At 44.5% G+C, this 15,638-nt stretch overlaps 1 protein-coding gene across 1 annotated transcript in view; it reads right to left on the reverse strand.

Annotated features, from left to right (window-relative positions):
* Positions 1-15,638, reverse strand: part of CPSF3 (cleavage and polyadenylation specific factor 3) — a 62,323-nt gene that overhangs the window by 34,744 nt on the left and 11,941 nt on the right. The window contains exons 8-12 of the mRNA XM_082249963.1: positions 13,920-14,095; positions 12,615-12,773; positions 10,238-10,384; positions 9,757-9,909; positions 5,624-5,732 (exon numbers count right to left, since the gene is read on the reverse strand). Of these exons, the coding sequence (XP_082106089.1) occupies positions 5,624-5,732; positions 9,757-9,909; positions 10,238-10,384; positions 12,615-12,773; positions 13,920-14,095 (744 nt within the window). The remainder of the gene's footprint in view (positions 1-5,623; positions 5,733-9,756; positions 9,910-10,237; positions 10,385-12,614; positions 12,774-13,919; positions 14,096-15,638) is intronic.

The following is a 15,638-nucleotide window of genomic DNA, read 5'->3' on the forward strand; positions in this document are numbered from 1 at the left end:
GTATATCAATAGGTGCACAGTGAGGAATATGTGAAGCAATTTATTCCCCAGTACTTATATACTGTATAGATGAAAATGTCCAAGCTGGGGATATGTAGAAGTGTATATAAGCACATGCACCAAACTAAATATTTTAAAGTGCTAATTAATAAAATAAAGTCCAAAATCCGACACACAGGGGAAATGTGTTCAATTCTTCAAGTGATATTGTGATCCAATCTTCGTGATAGGGATAGGGATAAGTGATATTGGGTGGTGATATAGAATCCACACAGGGGTATTGGACAGGATATATACTGTCAGCCACAGCAGGAAATGTATTCTTTTATGGCCCTTCCCTCTTTCCTCCATATAAAGACCGAGGATGTAGATGACCATAAAAGAATACATTTCCTGCTGTGGCTGACAGTATATATCCTGTCCAATACCCCTTTGTGGGGTTGGGCACTCTGGTGAGTGCATTCTATATCACCACCCTATATCACTTATCCCTATCACGAGGATTGGATCACAATATCACTTGAAGAATTGAACACATTTCCCCTGTGTGTCGGATTTTGGACTTTATTTTATTAACTAGCACTTTAAAATATTTAGTTTGGTGTATGTGCTTATATACACTTCTACATATCCCCCAGCTTGGACATTTTCATCTATACAGTATATAAGTACTGGGGAATAAATTGCTTCACATATTCCTCACTGTGCACCTATTGATATACACATTCACCAGTGTTATATTGATTCACTTAGCACCTTGCACTTTAATAATATAGATTTTACCACGTGGTTATGAGTTTTGGATATTTTTGAACATGTTTTAAATATTAAGTGCAATATAAAATTTTATATATATAATATATATATGGTAGAGGTCACCTATATGATTAGATTGTTCACAATTATTGATTATTTATTTCCATCACTATATCACCTTATCACTAGTCACTCTAATATAACACTTTGGTTTATGAGAAATATTACTTATTTATATACTTTGCTATTAGATATATTTAATTCAGTTCTAAGTACTATCAATTTATTTATCTATTTATTTATATCTTATCTGTGATAAATTATTCGGTACTAGGTCCTCTGCCAGGCAGTGCCAGTTCCCTATCCCCTTTTAATATAAAATTGTAGGCGATACCCTTCTTTTATGAGGGAATGAATATAAGGGGAGACTGCAATCTTTTCCCACTGGGATAGGAATTGAGTGAGTCTGCCCTCCACTTTGACCTTGGCGTCATTTGTTATCCCTTGCGCCCGAGGAGGAAGGGAAGAGCAAACGGTTTCTTTGTCTTCCCTTTCCGACCCCCCATCTTTTTGCAGGCTCTCTTTTGTTCCTCTGTTGTCTTTGTTCCCGGGGGCCACGAAAAAATTTTCTACCTCCCTCTTTTTTGGGTTTTGTAGGGAATTTTTTCCCTTTTTCCCGAGGACCTGGTTAGAACATCATCTAAACCAGACCCAAAGAGTAAAGACCCTTCAAAAGGCAGCCCACAGAGTTTTGTCTTTGAGGTGGAGTCACCATCCCATTCTTTCAGCCAGATGGCTCTTCTGGCGGAATTCAGGAGAGCCCCAGCCTTGGCGGAGGCTACAAAAGATTCAACTGCCGCATCTGCCAGGTAGGCAACTGCCTTATTTATTACTGACAGGGGAATCCTGTAGGTCTTGGGCTTCAAGCTGAGGTAAATGTTTGTTCAGTCTGTCTACCCAAAAGAAAGCGTTCCTTGCCACACAGGAAGTAGCTAATGCTGGGGCCATTGCGGCGGCATTGGCATCCCAGGCCTTCCTCAGTAAGGACTCTGCCTTACGGTTCATGACATCCTTTATGCTGCCTGTATCAACGAAGGAGAGGTCTGACCTTTTTGTCACCTGAGACAGAGGGGCATCTAGTTTAGGACTTTTTAGAAATCTTTCTATTTCTTCTTCCTTAAATGGAAATCTCCTTTTCCAGGATCCTGACTTGGCCAGCCTATTTTCTGGCAGCTGCCACTGCTGAAGGATTAATCCCTTTAGGGATTGATGGATAGGTAAAACTCTAGAGGGACTATTTCCTAGACCTTTATAGAGTCTATCCTGGGCTGAGGTTTCTTTTGGAATTTCAGGTATCTCTTCAGAGGCATAAATGGCCTGAAGGAGTCCCTGCATATTTTCCAAACCAAATAAATTCCTAGTTGGTTCTACTTTGTCTGGTTCTTCTGAGTCCCTGTCTCCTTCACCATCTGAACTGGTTTGGGAGTCTGAGCGGTTTACCTCTACTCTTTACTCTCTAGGCTGTGTTGAGGGGAGGTTTTGGGATATGGGTAAGAACCCCCGAAGGTTCAGCCCTGGACAGTGAGCTTTCCTGGGAGGAGGTACCCTCCACTAATGCAAGTTCACTGGGCTCTAAGGTTTGGGGGGTTCCTAATGAAGAACGTACTGACTGAATCGTAGTCAGCATTTCTTCCTGTACAGACTTCAAGAAGTCTTTCATTAGACCCAAAGCCTCTTTACCCGCTAATTTATAGATGCACTTATAGCAGAAGGGCTTGGAGTGGGAACTGGATAATCTATCCCCACAATTACCACACTTCTTAGAGGTAACAGAGCCTGCTGATAGTGCTGGGGTGGTAGTAGAGGTCTCTTGCGAACCGCTCTGGGACTCTGGAAGAGAGGATACAAACAGAAATAACCAGGTATCACTCTTCCATAAGTACATACATGGACCATAGAAAGGACACGAAGTAAGTCCGACTAAGGTCAGGGAAACTGGACTTTTCCAGGCATATTTTTGTCAGCACCAGCAGTCTTTAAATAACATGCAAGGATATTTTCCAGCACTTACCCGGTTCCGACCTGGGTTTGGCTGCCGACACCTGGACCGGCCTCCCATCCTCCTTCTCCGGAAGGTGGGTTGTGGAGGGCTTCATTTCCCCTGCAGCTGTCCGGGCTCCTGTAGCCTGGGAGTCAGCTTTCCCGCTAGTAAGCGGGTCCAGCGTCTCCTCCACACTTTTCTTCTTCCGCATCGCTGTGCGGCTAGTCCTGATGTCACGCCGGAAGTTCCGGTTCCAAGATGAGGCTTGAGGCACCCAATTGGCGGGCTTTTCAAAAAACCTTCTGTGGAGGAGAGCTGCTGGCGCCGGAGACAAGCCTAGAGGGGCACCCCAGGTGACCGAAGGCATGTATGCATGGGGGCGACCTGTGAGAAGCCTGAGGAGGCGGCAGGTAGAGTTCAGCTCTCAAGGCAATTTACTGAACCCGGCTCACAGGGTGACCGTCAGACTTCCAAGTCATTAGGTCAGTAGAACAAAACAAACGTTTCGCTGTAGGAAAAAACACAATCTAAATTGAGGGGCAAGGGAAAGGTGGGGCCTTTTAACAAATTGTAAATTGATTGTGTTTCCAGTAGGGAGGAGCCTATCATCTCTCTCATGTTGGGCTGTCCTGGAAGGCGAAGAGAGAAAGAGGCTATTTAATACATAACATACACTAAAGCAGATATACAACATTTTCATCCAACACCCACAGTGAGCTACATCAAGTATGGGAAAGGTCCCTCAAACACTGGTTCAGGGTTTATACACATTTTTACCAATAAAATTCCATGACCTTTTCCATGACTACAAGTAAGTAAGCTGGGAGCCGGAGTCACTTCAGGTGCATGGGCGAAAAAGCCAGAGATCGGATTGGAAGCTGTCGAGCACACAGCTGCAGACTGGTGCTTTGCACCTTTAGCGTGGCTAGACAGCGCTGCCTCTCCCATGTTTGAAATGTCAAACGTTTTACGACACAGTGTACATTTAGCACATCCCGGGTGCTGATCTTTCTCCAGCCACCTCTCATACTTTTCATCATGAAGCCATACATTTTTAAGGCCCCTTTCACACAGGCAGACCGTCAGATCCGCTAGTCCGTTTTTATGGCGGATCTGAACGGATGCCCCATGCATCTCTATGGGGCATCGGATGTCAACGGAGACATGTTCGCTGACATCCGATCCGTCAAATCTGGACGGATGGAAACCCTATTTTCCACCCGTCCAGCGGATCGGATTGGATGAGAATGGACAGACGTGCCGTTCCCATCCGATTTCCCCATAGAGAACAGCGGGACCTGACAGCTCTGTCTCAGCACACAGCGCGGAGACACAGCTGCCATCCGCCTGCTCAGCAGGGGATCGACGGATCGATCCCCCACTGAGATAAACGGAGTCCACCGCCGTGAAAGGGACCTAAAGCTGCATTTCCCTGGCATTGCAACACACTAACGTTAGCTGAAACTGCGTTACCCCCATAAAGTTAACTATTGTAATTTGACCAATATACTGGAGGAAGAAGATTAATAGGCGCTCCTGCTTGGGGATAAAGCTTCAGTTCAGGCAGTCATGATGGAGGTGCAGCCGGACTGGTATGGATGGCACAGATGCACAAATGCGGCGCTTACTCTTATATTAGACTACTGGAGAAAAAAGATTAATGGGTGTTCCTGCTTGGGGATAAAGCTTCAGTTCAGGCAGTCATGAAGGTGCAGCCGGACTGGTGGATGGCACAGATTGCCCAAATATGCCGCGCTTACTCTTTGTAGGTCGAAGCCACAGTCCCACGAACAGGCAGAAAAGACAAAGGCGCCACTGTGTAGCAGATGCTTAATAATTTTATTGACACATTTTACATGGTGTAAGCATCTATCTGCATAGGAGGTAGGTGTCCTTCTGGGTCCGTGATTTTTCCCTGAGACTAGCCAGCAGCAGCCGAGAGATGACACTAGAGAACCAATCAGGGACTAACTTCTGATCGAGGCAGCGGTGAAGCGCATAGTCATTGGAGGGCCGCATGAACGTGATGACGAGGGGGGCGGTAACCGGTTTCGGAGCATGAGTGCACGTTCATCAAAGTGTGCTCACTTTGTGATTGCTGTGATTGGTCATGACAGCGGGACAGAGGCACTTAGATTAGTCCTGTACATCTGGTCTATGAACCATGCTGTCTGATGATGGCTCGGTTCACAGACAATAAGAGGCACGTTGGCTGACTGAGGGCTATTTCTTAAAGGATAAGTTCACCTTTGGAGCATGTTACATATTACATCTGTATATAAGGTGTAACATGCTCTAACTTCTGCCTCCTCTTCCCCTGATCCCCACCTCTCCTTGCAACAGTGGGCAGCGGTTATTTTCTCCATGCCCACTGTCACTTTTTTAAAAACAGCGTGGCTGTGTGGGGCTTCGGCTACACAGCAGCATCTTATATTCACAGATTCCTGTGAATGAATAAATAACAAGTACCCTCTGCCACCGCAGAAGACAGACTTGCCATTTCAATGGGCTGCGGGGGCGATAGCCAGGGCTCTTGCAGTCCACATGTCCTCCGGCTTTCAAACAAAAAGGCAGTACAAAAGCCTTTAAGTGCAATTTATAAATTGCACTCCAGAAATAGACAATCACCTTCCTATAGTTATTTTACAATACAGCAGTACAGAAGTGGTTAAAGGGTAATATGCACCCCTTTGCATTGTAAAATACAAAAAGGACTGAATGTTTGATAGGTTAAAGTCTGAAGTTTCTAATATATGATGGAGAACACAGGTATTCATGTACTGTACTTGGAAATACTACAAAGCAAAATTCTGCAAATGTACTTACTGGCAAGGTCACTTGGAGAAAGGATGTGATAGTTAAAGTTTCTCTTAACAAGGATTCCCGAAATTCTTTGACCCTGTTCTGGTTTCTTATCTGCAAGACAGCCCATAACCTTACAAAAAAAAAAAAAAAAAGGCATTAAAAAACAAACAAAAACATGCAGTACATCTTTTCAATACATGCACATGCTCCCATGTTTCGTCTTTATATGCTCAGCAAGAAACAGCCAACAGGCCTCAAAAGGTTAGAACCTCATACAGCAACCTGCAAAACTCCCCAACCGAAAAGAAGCATCCTTCACAGCTTGAACATCCAGTTGGTAAAGCTTTGTAAAAGAAATAAGCTGACAGATCTGTCGAGAAATGGTTGGAAGCTGTGTAACCCTTCCTTGGGCATTTAAGAAGCATTTAAGAAGCACAAAGGGAATCAGAATGAAATTGCAGCAGTTGAATTCAGAGAACACTTGATGGCACACACAACAACCCCTCCAGCTGCTGAGGTTTAGGACAGAAGGAAGGCAACACAATGTCCGGATTGAGATGGAATGAAGAGACCACCTTAGGTGAAAGGGACACCTGAGGCTGCAGAACCACCTTATTTTGGGGTAGCACCGAGAATTGTTTATTACAGGTAAGAGCAGCCAATTCCAAAACTCTCAAAGCTGAAGTAATGGCAACCAGAAAAAAACCTTCCGATTCAGAAGGACAAAAGGGATATCCTGGATAGGTTCAGATGGATACTTCCGTAATACAGAAAGCACCAAGTTGAGGTCTTACGGAGTCACCATAAACTGTTTCACCATCAACTGGTGAAACAATACATGCGACACCTTGCACAAAGGCACACACTTAGGAATGAGACGCAAATCGGCCTTTGAAATTGCCAAGGCTGAATTTTGACCCTTGATCCTACCCAAGGCCAGTCCCAGATCAACTAAAGTTGGACAAAAGCCAGAGTCCTGCCCAAAACATTCTTAAGAGCATGAAAACCCCAATTTTTACATCAGGCAAACTAAGTCTTTCAAGTCCTGTGGTAAATTTTCCTTGAAATCGCTTTCCTATCTCTCAGCAGGGAAGGAATGACTGAAACAAAGGCTCCCCTGTCTCTAAGGAACCTGGCTTCAACAGCCATGCCATTAAAGCAGAATGCAAAGAAGGATGGAAAGATCAGACCTTGCAACAGGAAGTTGGGGCGATTCAGAAGGGTCCAAGGGTTGTCTGCTACATGTTCACAATGTCAGAGTACAATGTTCTCCTAGGCCAGGGGATCAGAATCACCAGAATTCCTTCCACTTGAATCCAGCAAAACAGATGAGGTACAAACTGTAATACTGGGTAAAGCATAATTTAGGGAGAACTGGTCCCACCATGTCAACAGAGCATCCACTGTAAACACTTCAGGATCCCTGGTCCTGGAGATGAACCTGTCCAGCTTTTGATTGGACCTGGACACAGGAAGATCCACATCTGAGATTCCCTTCCATTGTCAGATTTCCTTGAGTCCACACCCTGGAAGAAAGTTGCTGTTGGCTGTGAAAACCCTCCTGCAAAAAATTTCCACACCTGGAACGTGGACAAGGACAGTGCAGGAGCACAAAATTCTGTCACAAGTGAAGGAGATTCACTTCTTCTTTAGCAGCCCGACTTCTGGTGATTCCTTGATTTATGTATGCCACCGCCATGGCGTTGTCTGACTTAACCCTTTCGGGAAGGCCCTTCAGCTGTAATGACCAATGTAGCAGGGCAAGATAAATCCCCCTCAATTCCAGAATATTGATGGGCAATGACCTCTCCTGTGGGGACTACTTCCCCTGGACTCCAGCCCACCAGGCTAGCACCCGTTGTCAGGTCCCTTTAGAACAGAGGAAGAAATGGTTTCCCTATCTCCAGCTTCTGTGAGGAGATCCACCAGTCCAGAGTCTCGCACTGGGGTGTAACAGCATCAGGGAATCCAATGACAGTGTCCTCTTGTCCCCATGCCACTAAGACATTCTGTTGGAGGGGCTTGAAATGAAACTGGACAAAGAGCACTGCCTCAAAAGGAGGTTACCATCTTTTCCGGAACCCTCACACAAAAGCAAATAGAGGGATTTGTCAGTCTTGAGCAAGACATTTGTCTGGAGGGGGGGGGGGGGGGGAAATCACTCTCGCTTGGATGGTTTCCAGGTTCAGACCTAAATAGTCCAACCTCTTAGTTGGGACTAGGGCCCACTTCTGCAAGCTAGGGACAGCTTGGTTTCCAAGAGCAAAGTGGATTTCCTCCTCAGAAGTAAGCTGTCCAGGTAATCTATAACAGGAATACCCAGGTTAAGCAGGAACAGAGCCTGGACCTTGGTGAAAACACTGAGCTGATAACACTGAATGACCACTTTACCACCGGAGGATTTTGCTGTCTTACGTCTGGGCCACTTTTTGCGATTCGGTACTGTGCGACTTTAACTGACAATTGCGCGGTCATGCAACGCTGTACTCAAACGAAATTTACGTCCTTTTTTTCCCCACAAACAGAGCTTTCTTTTGGTGGTATTTGATCACCTGTACGATTTTTACTTTTTGCGCTATAAACAAAAAAAAGAGTGACAATTTTGAAAAAATAACAATATTTTTTACATTTTTTTATATGAAATTCCCCCCCAAAAAAATTTAAAAAAATCTAAATTTTTTATCATTTTAGGCCAATTTGTTTTCTGCTACATATTTTTGGTAAAAAAAAAAAAAAAAAAAAAAAAAAAAAAAAAAAAAAATCGCAATAAGCGTATTTTGATTGGTTTGCGCAAAAGTTATTGCGTTTACTAAGGGAAAGATTTCTGTCGTTTTTGGTGTTTTTTTCTTTTTTTTAACGAGTAATGGCAGCGATCTGCGATTTTTTTTTGCGGGACTGCGACATTGCGGCGGACAGATCGGACCCTTGACTGACATTTTTGACACTTTTGGGGGTACCAGTGACATTACTACAGTAATCAGCGCTATAAATATGCACTGTTACTGTAAAGATGACACTGGCAGGGAAGGGGTTACTTTTTATTGGTGATCAAGAGGTTAATGTATGCCTGGTGCTTACTAACGTGTGTGGGGGGAGGGGACTGAGTGACACAGGGACAGATCGCAGGTTCAGCTATGCTGAACCCTGCAATCTGACCCTGCCTGTCACTTAGGAGATCCGCCCGCTTTGTTTACACAAGCGGGGGGATCTCCACACTCGATTCCCCGACGATCGGGGAAGAGCAGCGGTGATCACCGCCGCTCCTCCCCTGGCCCGACTCCCGCTGTGACTGAATACAGGGGGAGCGAGAGAGGGGAATGTCTGGCGACGTAGGTCTACGTCGCCAGACGTTATCCCGCCACTTTGCCGCAGTAGAGCTCTAGTGAGCAGCGGTAAAGTGGTTAAAGGATAAATTCACCTTTCATAACTTTACACCCATATTCGAGGTGTAACATGTTATGAATGCACCAACCCCCGCACCTCCCCGAACCTGGTACGAGGAAGCAGATGCACAGACAGGTTTGCAGGAGACCTGCATGGCAACAGCGATCTGCTGATCGCTAGTGTAATATGCTTTACAGCAGGGGTCTTCAAACTATGGCCCTCCAGTTGTTCAGGAACTACAATTCCCATCATGCCTAGTCATGTCTGTGAATGTCAGAGTTTTACAATGCCTCATGGGATGTGTAGTTCTGTAACAGCTGGAGGGCCGTCGTTTGGAGATCCCTGCTTTACAGGGTCCTGCAACAAAAAATAACTGCACATTTTTTTAACTACAAAAAAATGTGCATTTAATATTTTTTTCTGAAAAGGTGAACTTATCCTTTATGAAAACACAGCACAGTGTACAGGACAGCTGTGAATTAGGAGAAACAACAGATCTCTCTTATTGCACATATCAAACTCTTTTTATGAAAGCTGTAGATTTTCCTCATCTAATTTCCTAACATGTAGGAAGACTCAGGCTCTTAGGGATCTCTTGTTATAGGCAACACGATTTCTAAAAAAAACTCCTGAGTTTAGGAGGAAACCATCCTAGGAGACATCAGAAAATAAACCATGTCAGTTAAGTAGCTCTACAGAACACCATTGCCATGACCTCCATGACCTAAATTACTATGTGGTGCTTTAGCCCCTCATGTACCATGGCTTACCTTAGCTAACTTCTCTCCTCTGAAGTTTAGAGACACTGCCTCTGTATTTCTAGGGTTGTGAACTTCAATATCAACTTCCTCATTGTCCTCGTATTCCCGGATAATTGCAGCTTTAAGACGGGCCATTTCATTCTGTTCCCCATGTACCAAGATCTGTAAAACAAGGAACTCCATTGGATGCTGCATATTATGTTCCACCAATATAATAACTTTTACCAACGGTAATCTGTCATGGAAGTAAAGTCCTGTAGAAAAGCTTTATACTCATTATAGGGTAGCGAGGGACCAGTTCAGAGTTACCAAGTCAGATGACTGCCCTGGAAATAGTATATAGCTTGTAAGTCACAAAATGGCAGCTTCCAGTAGAAAAGTATTGATGACCGATTCCCTTGAATGGGTTTTCCATTATTTTCACTTGTTCAAAAGGAAGATTATGCTGTCAAGGCACAGGAAGTATACACTAGCATAGGGATTCACTTACCACATGGGGAGGTTTGAGGGCACGGATGAACTCACTGGTCTGTTGGTAGTCTGTATGTGCTGAGAATGAGATATAATCTACGGACATCTTTAGAGGCAGCTTCTGTCCAGACATAGTGGTGACTTCCTCAGGTTCAGACATGATATGCTGGGGAAAGATAATATGATAACAATGGTTCAGTTTTATATTTAACTTTTCACACATCTGCTTAAATGCACAAATACAGATTTAAAATTTACTAAAGGTCACTAAAACCGTAGAACTATAAGGTGGTATACACAAATTTGTATTGCATAACCGTATTTCCATAAATGCCAATAATATATATTTAAAGTAAAAGAATATAACCTTTAAGAGATGTAAAGATGTGGAACTCCTTTCCACAGTTAATTTATCTGCACTACTTGCTGATACCACTAACAAATAAACTAATGTGTCAGGGATATGGAAATTCGTAGCAACAAGTCAAAAGGTTAAAAGGTTATTAAAAATATCCACATTAGACAATGGGACTGATTTACTAAAGAAGTAGAGAGAGTGTTCACCTAGCAAAGTGTATGCTAGTGAATAAGGTGTACATGTGATCTACATATTCTTATTATATAATAGTATATGCACCTCAGTGCCGCTATAAAACCGGCAAACACTCTTAAATGGCAGAAAGGGTTACTTAGGCTATATGTACTTCAAAGGGGAGCTAGTCCCAATTTAATTTAAAGACGAGTTCCGCCCCCCACCAAAGAATATAAAGTCAGCAGCTACAAATACTGTAACTGCTAAATTTTAGGACACTTACCTGTCCAGGGATCCCGCAATGTCGGCACCCCAGCTGATTTTCTGATCGGCTGTCAGGTGCTGCCGCCGCCATTTGTGGCGAAAGAAAAAGGCAGTGAAGCCCCTATTGTGCGAAGCGCGCTGCGCTTTCTAACTGGCCCGGCGGCAGAGGAAGGAGGAGGGGTGCCGAACTTCTGAGGAATCTCGCTGTGGCGCGGTCTCCCAGAAGTGGGGAGGGGTACCTGTCAAAAACAGGTACCCGCTCCCCCCTGAAAAGTGCCAAATGTGGCACTGGAGGGGGGGGGGGTGGAAGGAAGAAAACAAACTTTAAGAAGGAAATATGAAGTTCCAGCATATTTCTGATATCACCGTCTTCTAACTGAAGTCATAAATACTCAAGTGGTTCTAAAGGTTCAAGGTTTTTTTTTTCATCTTCGTGCATTTTCAGGGGGGGGGGGGGGCAAACCCTGGCTCTGTGTGTAAATGGACGTGCAGAACTGTGGCTTGGGAACGAGCCTGCTTGGGTGTCCCCATTGCGAGCTGCTTGCTCCGGGGCAGGGTTCGTACACATTTTTACCAATAAAATTCCATGACTTCAAGTAAATATTCATGACCTAATGTTTCATGAAATGTCTATGTAACTATTGTAATTTAACCAATATTATCAACTATATTCGAATATACTGGAGAAAGAAAAAGATTTGATGGGCGCTCCTGCTTGGGGATCAAGCTTCAGTTCATGATGGATAAGGTGCAGCCAGACTGGTATGGATGGCACAGATGCACAAATGCAGCGCGCTTACATCGAGGGCAGCTCTTTGTTAGGCCGAAGCAACAGTTCCACGAACAGGCAGGAAAGAGAGAAAGGCACCACTCAGTGTAGCAGATGTAAATAATTTTATTGACACATATTAAAAACCTTACATGGAGGTAAGCGTCTATCTTCATAGCTGGAGCGGTTCACGAAAACCGGTTACCGCCCCCCCCCCCACATCACATTCGTGCGGCCCTCCAGTGAGGTATGCGCTTCACCACTGCCTCGATCTGACTGAGTCCCCCGATTGGTTCTCCCCTAGTGTCATCTCCCGGCTGCTGGTCAGCCTCAGGGACGGAAAAACCGCAGACCCGGAAGGACGCTGAGCTATGAAGATAGACGCTTACCTCCATGTGAGTTTTTAACGTGTGTCAAAAAATTATTGACATCTGCTACACTGAGTTGCGCCTTTCTCGATTTTCAGCATATTCGAATATACAGTGATTGTGAAACAAATTTCCATGACTTTTACAAAACTTTGTGGGTTCAATTTTTTCCAAAACTTTTCCAGGCCTGGAAATTGCCATTTTAAAATTCCATGACTGTTCCAGGTTTTTCATGACCGCATAAAGGACGGGCCAGGACCGCTGGCAAGGGACCCAAGAGGAGGATGCGGGCTGCTCTGTGCAAAACCACAGAGCAGGCGAGTATGACAAAAAAAGGAAAGCCTTTAATATCACTTAAAGCCAGCACAAAGTTCAAAATTTCCAATTTAGGTTTCTGACATTCTGCACATTTTCAGAAAAACCTCGACATAATGGCAGACACATGCATGGCTCATGTACTCACTTTTGCCAGGGTACCTTCTACACAGTATCCTGCAATAATGACTCCATTTCTCTTGTCTGTACACCAGCTCTCAAACAGCTCACGAGAGAGACCACTCTGCATCATACCAGGGGAGGCCATTACCACACTGGGTCCGATGTCATCAAAATGATCCATGCTCTAAAAATAGAAATGCAACATACACTGAGCATGCACATTAATAGACAGAAATACAAAATGTTGATGATTTCTAACAAACTTCAAAATAAAATCTGAAAGTAACTTTCAAAAAGGATCTCATGTAGCATTACATTTTGTGTTTTACAAGTTCTCCGGTTACAAATATTACTCAGCACAATTAGTGGCTGACCCCAAACACCAGTCAGGCACATGTTCCTTTACAAAAAGCCCACTATTTTCCATACTGCCACCAGTTAATTTCAGTTGAGAAGATTTAATCAAATCTGATTGGCTGCTTTATGCAACACTTCTAGTCTTCTTTTTCAAGCATTCAAATCTAGGCAAAATTATGCCTGACTTTATACGGACAGCATAAACCCTAGGCAGTGTGATGCAATGGGCAATGTTCTGCTGAGAAACCTTGGGTCCTGCCATTTACGTGGATGTTACTTTGACTCATACCACCCACCTCAACATTGTCGCTTACCAAGTATACGTCTTATTGCAAACAGTATTCCCCAGAAGGCCCCACCTTTCAGGACTTAAAGGATCTGCTACTGACGGCTTGCCACCAGATATCAAAGCATACCTTCAGAGGTCTAGCGGCATCTATGCCTCAACGGGTCAGGGCTGTTTTGGTGGCATACAGGGGGGACCTACTCAATATTAGGTGGGTGGTCATAACGTTATGGCTGATTGGCATGATACAAATATTTTTTGGGGTTTAATACAGCTTCCAATAGTATTTTTCTGTACTTGCAGCATTTTTAAAGAGACAAATATAGGGGAATGTGAATTACTTAAAGAGATCTTCTGAATGTTATTTTTTCTCAGACACCAAGTCTTGGTTCAGACTAGCGTGGCTTTAAAGTCACCTGACTTTGAAGCCGCGCAGCACAGCGGGACTTCAATGCGACTTGCCAACGACATCTTTAACAGAAGTCAATGCAAGTCGCTCTGAAGTCACCCCCAAGTAGTGCAGGAACCTTTTTCTAAGTCTTAGCGACTTAAGTCTCTCCAATTAGAGCGGTTCCATTACATTGAATGGAGCGTAACTTGTCAGGGGACTAAGTCGCCTGACAGGTCGCCCCAGTGTAAACCAAGCCTAAGATATACACTTTAAGGTACTTGGAGAAAAAAAAACACCTTGAGATTGCTGATGTGTTTAAAGACGAAGGGGTTGTTGATGTTAATCTGTTTGCGGATTTTGTCGTTCATGGCATTGACATAGGTCTGGTAGACAGCCATACATTTCTTTGCCAGGGAAGAGGCATAGTAGATAGGGATGTCATGGAGCTCAGGATGGTTCTGCCAGTATTCATCTAAAAGAAGTACATGCAAAAACATAAAAAACTGTGATTATTATAGAAATACAGTACAGAACATATAGTACACACTCTAGGAACATTCCAGTGATGCAAAATGAACATTCATAATAGTATAGTGTTAAAGAGTACCTTAAAAAAAGTTTTAATTGCATACCCCATTCCAGTTTGGTACTGTTGACAGCATATGAGAAACTAATGACAGCTCTTTGTAAAAGAATACTTAATAATGTTGTTACACGAGTGTCAATACAAACGATCCAATGCAGTAATTCTATCACTTGACCCTCTAAGGCAGGGGTCTCCAAACTTTCTAAACAAAGGGTCAGTTTACTATCCTTAAGATTTTAGGGGGGGCCGGACTGTGGCTATTGGGAGGCGAAAAGGTCCCGACGTCAGTGGGAAAAAATAACGCCCGATTGTTTGTTTCAGTGGGAGTAATTGTGCCTCATCATTGGTGTCAGTGGGAGTAACCGTGCCCCATTATTTGAGTAATTGGAAGGAATTGTGCACCATCATTGGTGTCGTGAGAAATTGTTCCCCGCTGTTGGTGTCATTGGGAGGAATTGTGCCCCGCTGTTGGTGTCATTGGGAGGAATTGTGCCCCGCTGTTGGTGTCATTGGGAGGAATTGTGCCCCGCTGTTGGTGTCATTGGGAGGAATTGTGCCCCGCTGTTGGTGTCATTGGGAGGAATTGTGCCCCGCTGTTGGTGTCATTGGGAGGAATTGTGCCCCGCTGTTGGTGTCATTGGGAGGAATTGTGCCCCACTGTTGGTGTCATTGGGAGGAATTGTGCCCCACTGTTGGTGTCATTGGGAGGAATTGTGCCCCACTGTTGGTGTCATTGGGAGGAATTGTGCCCCACTGTTGGTGTCATTGGGAGGAATTGTGCCCCACTGTTGGTGTCATTGGGAGGAATTGTGCCCCACTGTTGGTGTCATTGGGAGGAATTGTGCCCCACTGTTGGTGTCATTGGGAGGAATTGTGCCCCACTGTTGGTGTCATTGGGAGGAATTGTGCCCCACTGTTGGTGTCATTGGGAGGAATTGTGCCCCACTGTTGGTGTCATTGGGAGGAATTGTGCCCCACTGTTGGTGTCATTGGGAGGAATTGTGCCCCACTGTTGGTGTCATTGGCAGGAATTGTGCTCCACTGTTGGTGTCATTGGCAGGAATTGTGCTCCACTGTTGGTGTCATTGGCAGGAATTGTGCCCCACTGTTGGTGTCATTGGGAGGAATTGTGCCCCACTGTTGGTGTCATTGGGAGGAATTGTGCCCCACTGTTGGTGTCATTGGGAGGAATTGTGCTCCACTGTTGGTGTCATTGGGAGGAATTGTGCTCCACTGTTGGTGTCATTGGGAGGAATTGTGCTCCACTGTTGGTGTCATTGGGAGGAATTGTGCCCCACTGTTGGTGTCATTGGGAGGAATTATGCTCCACTGTTGGTGTCATTGGGAGGAATTGTGCCCCACTGTTGGTGTCATTGGCAGGAATTGTGCTCCACTGTTGGTGTCATTGGCAGGAATTGTGCTCCACTGT

This window comes from Pelophylax lessonae (genome assembly GCF_965119305.1).
Source record: "Pelophylax lessonae genome assembly, chromosome: 3".
NCBI lineage: Eukaryota > Metazoa > Chordata > Amphibia > Anura > Ranidae > Pelophylax > Pelophylax lessonae.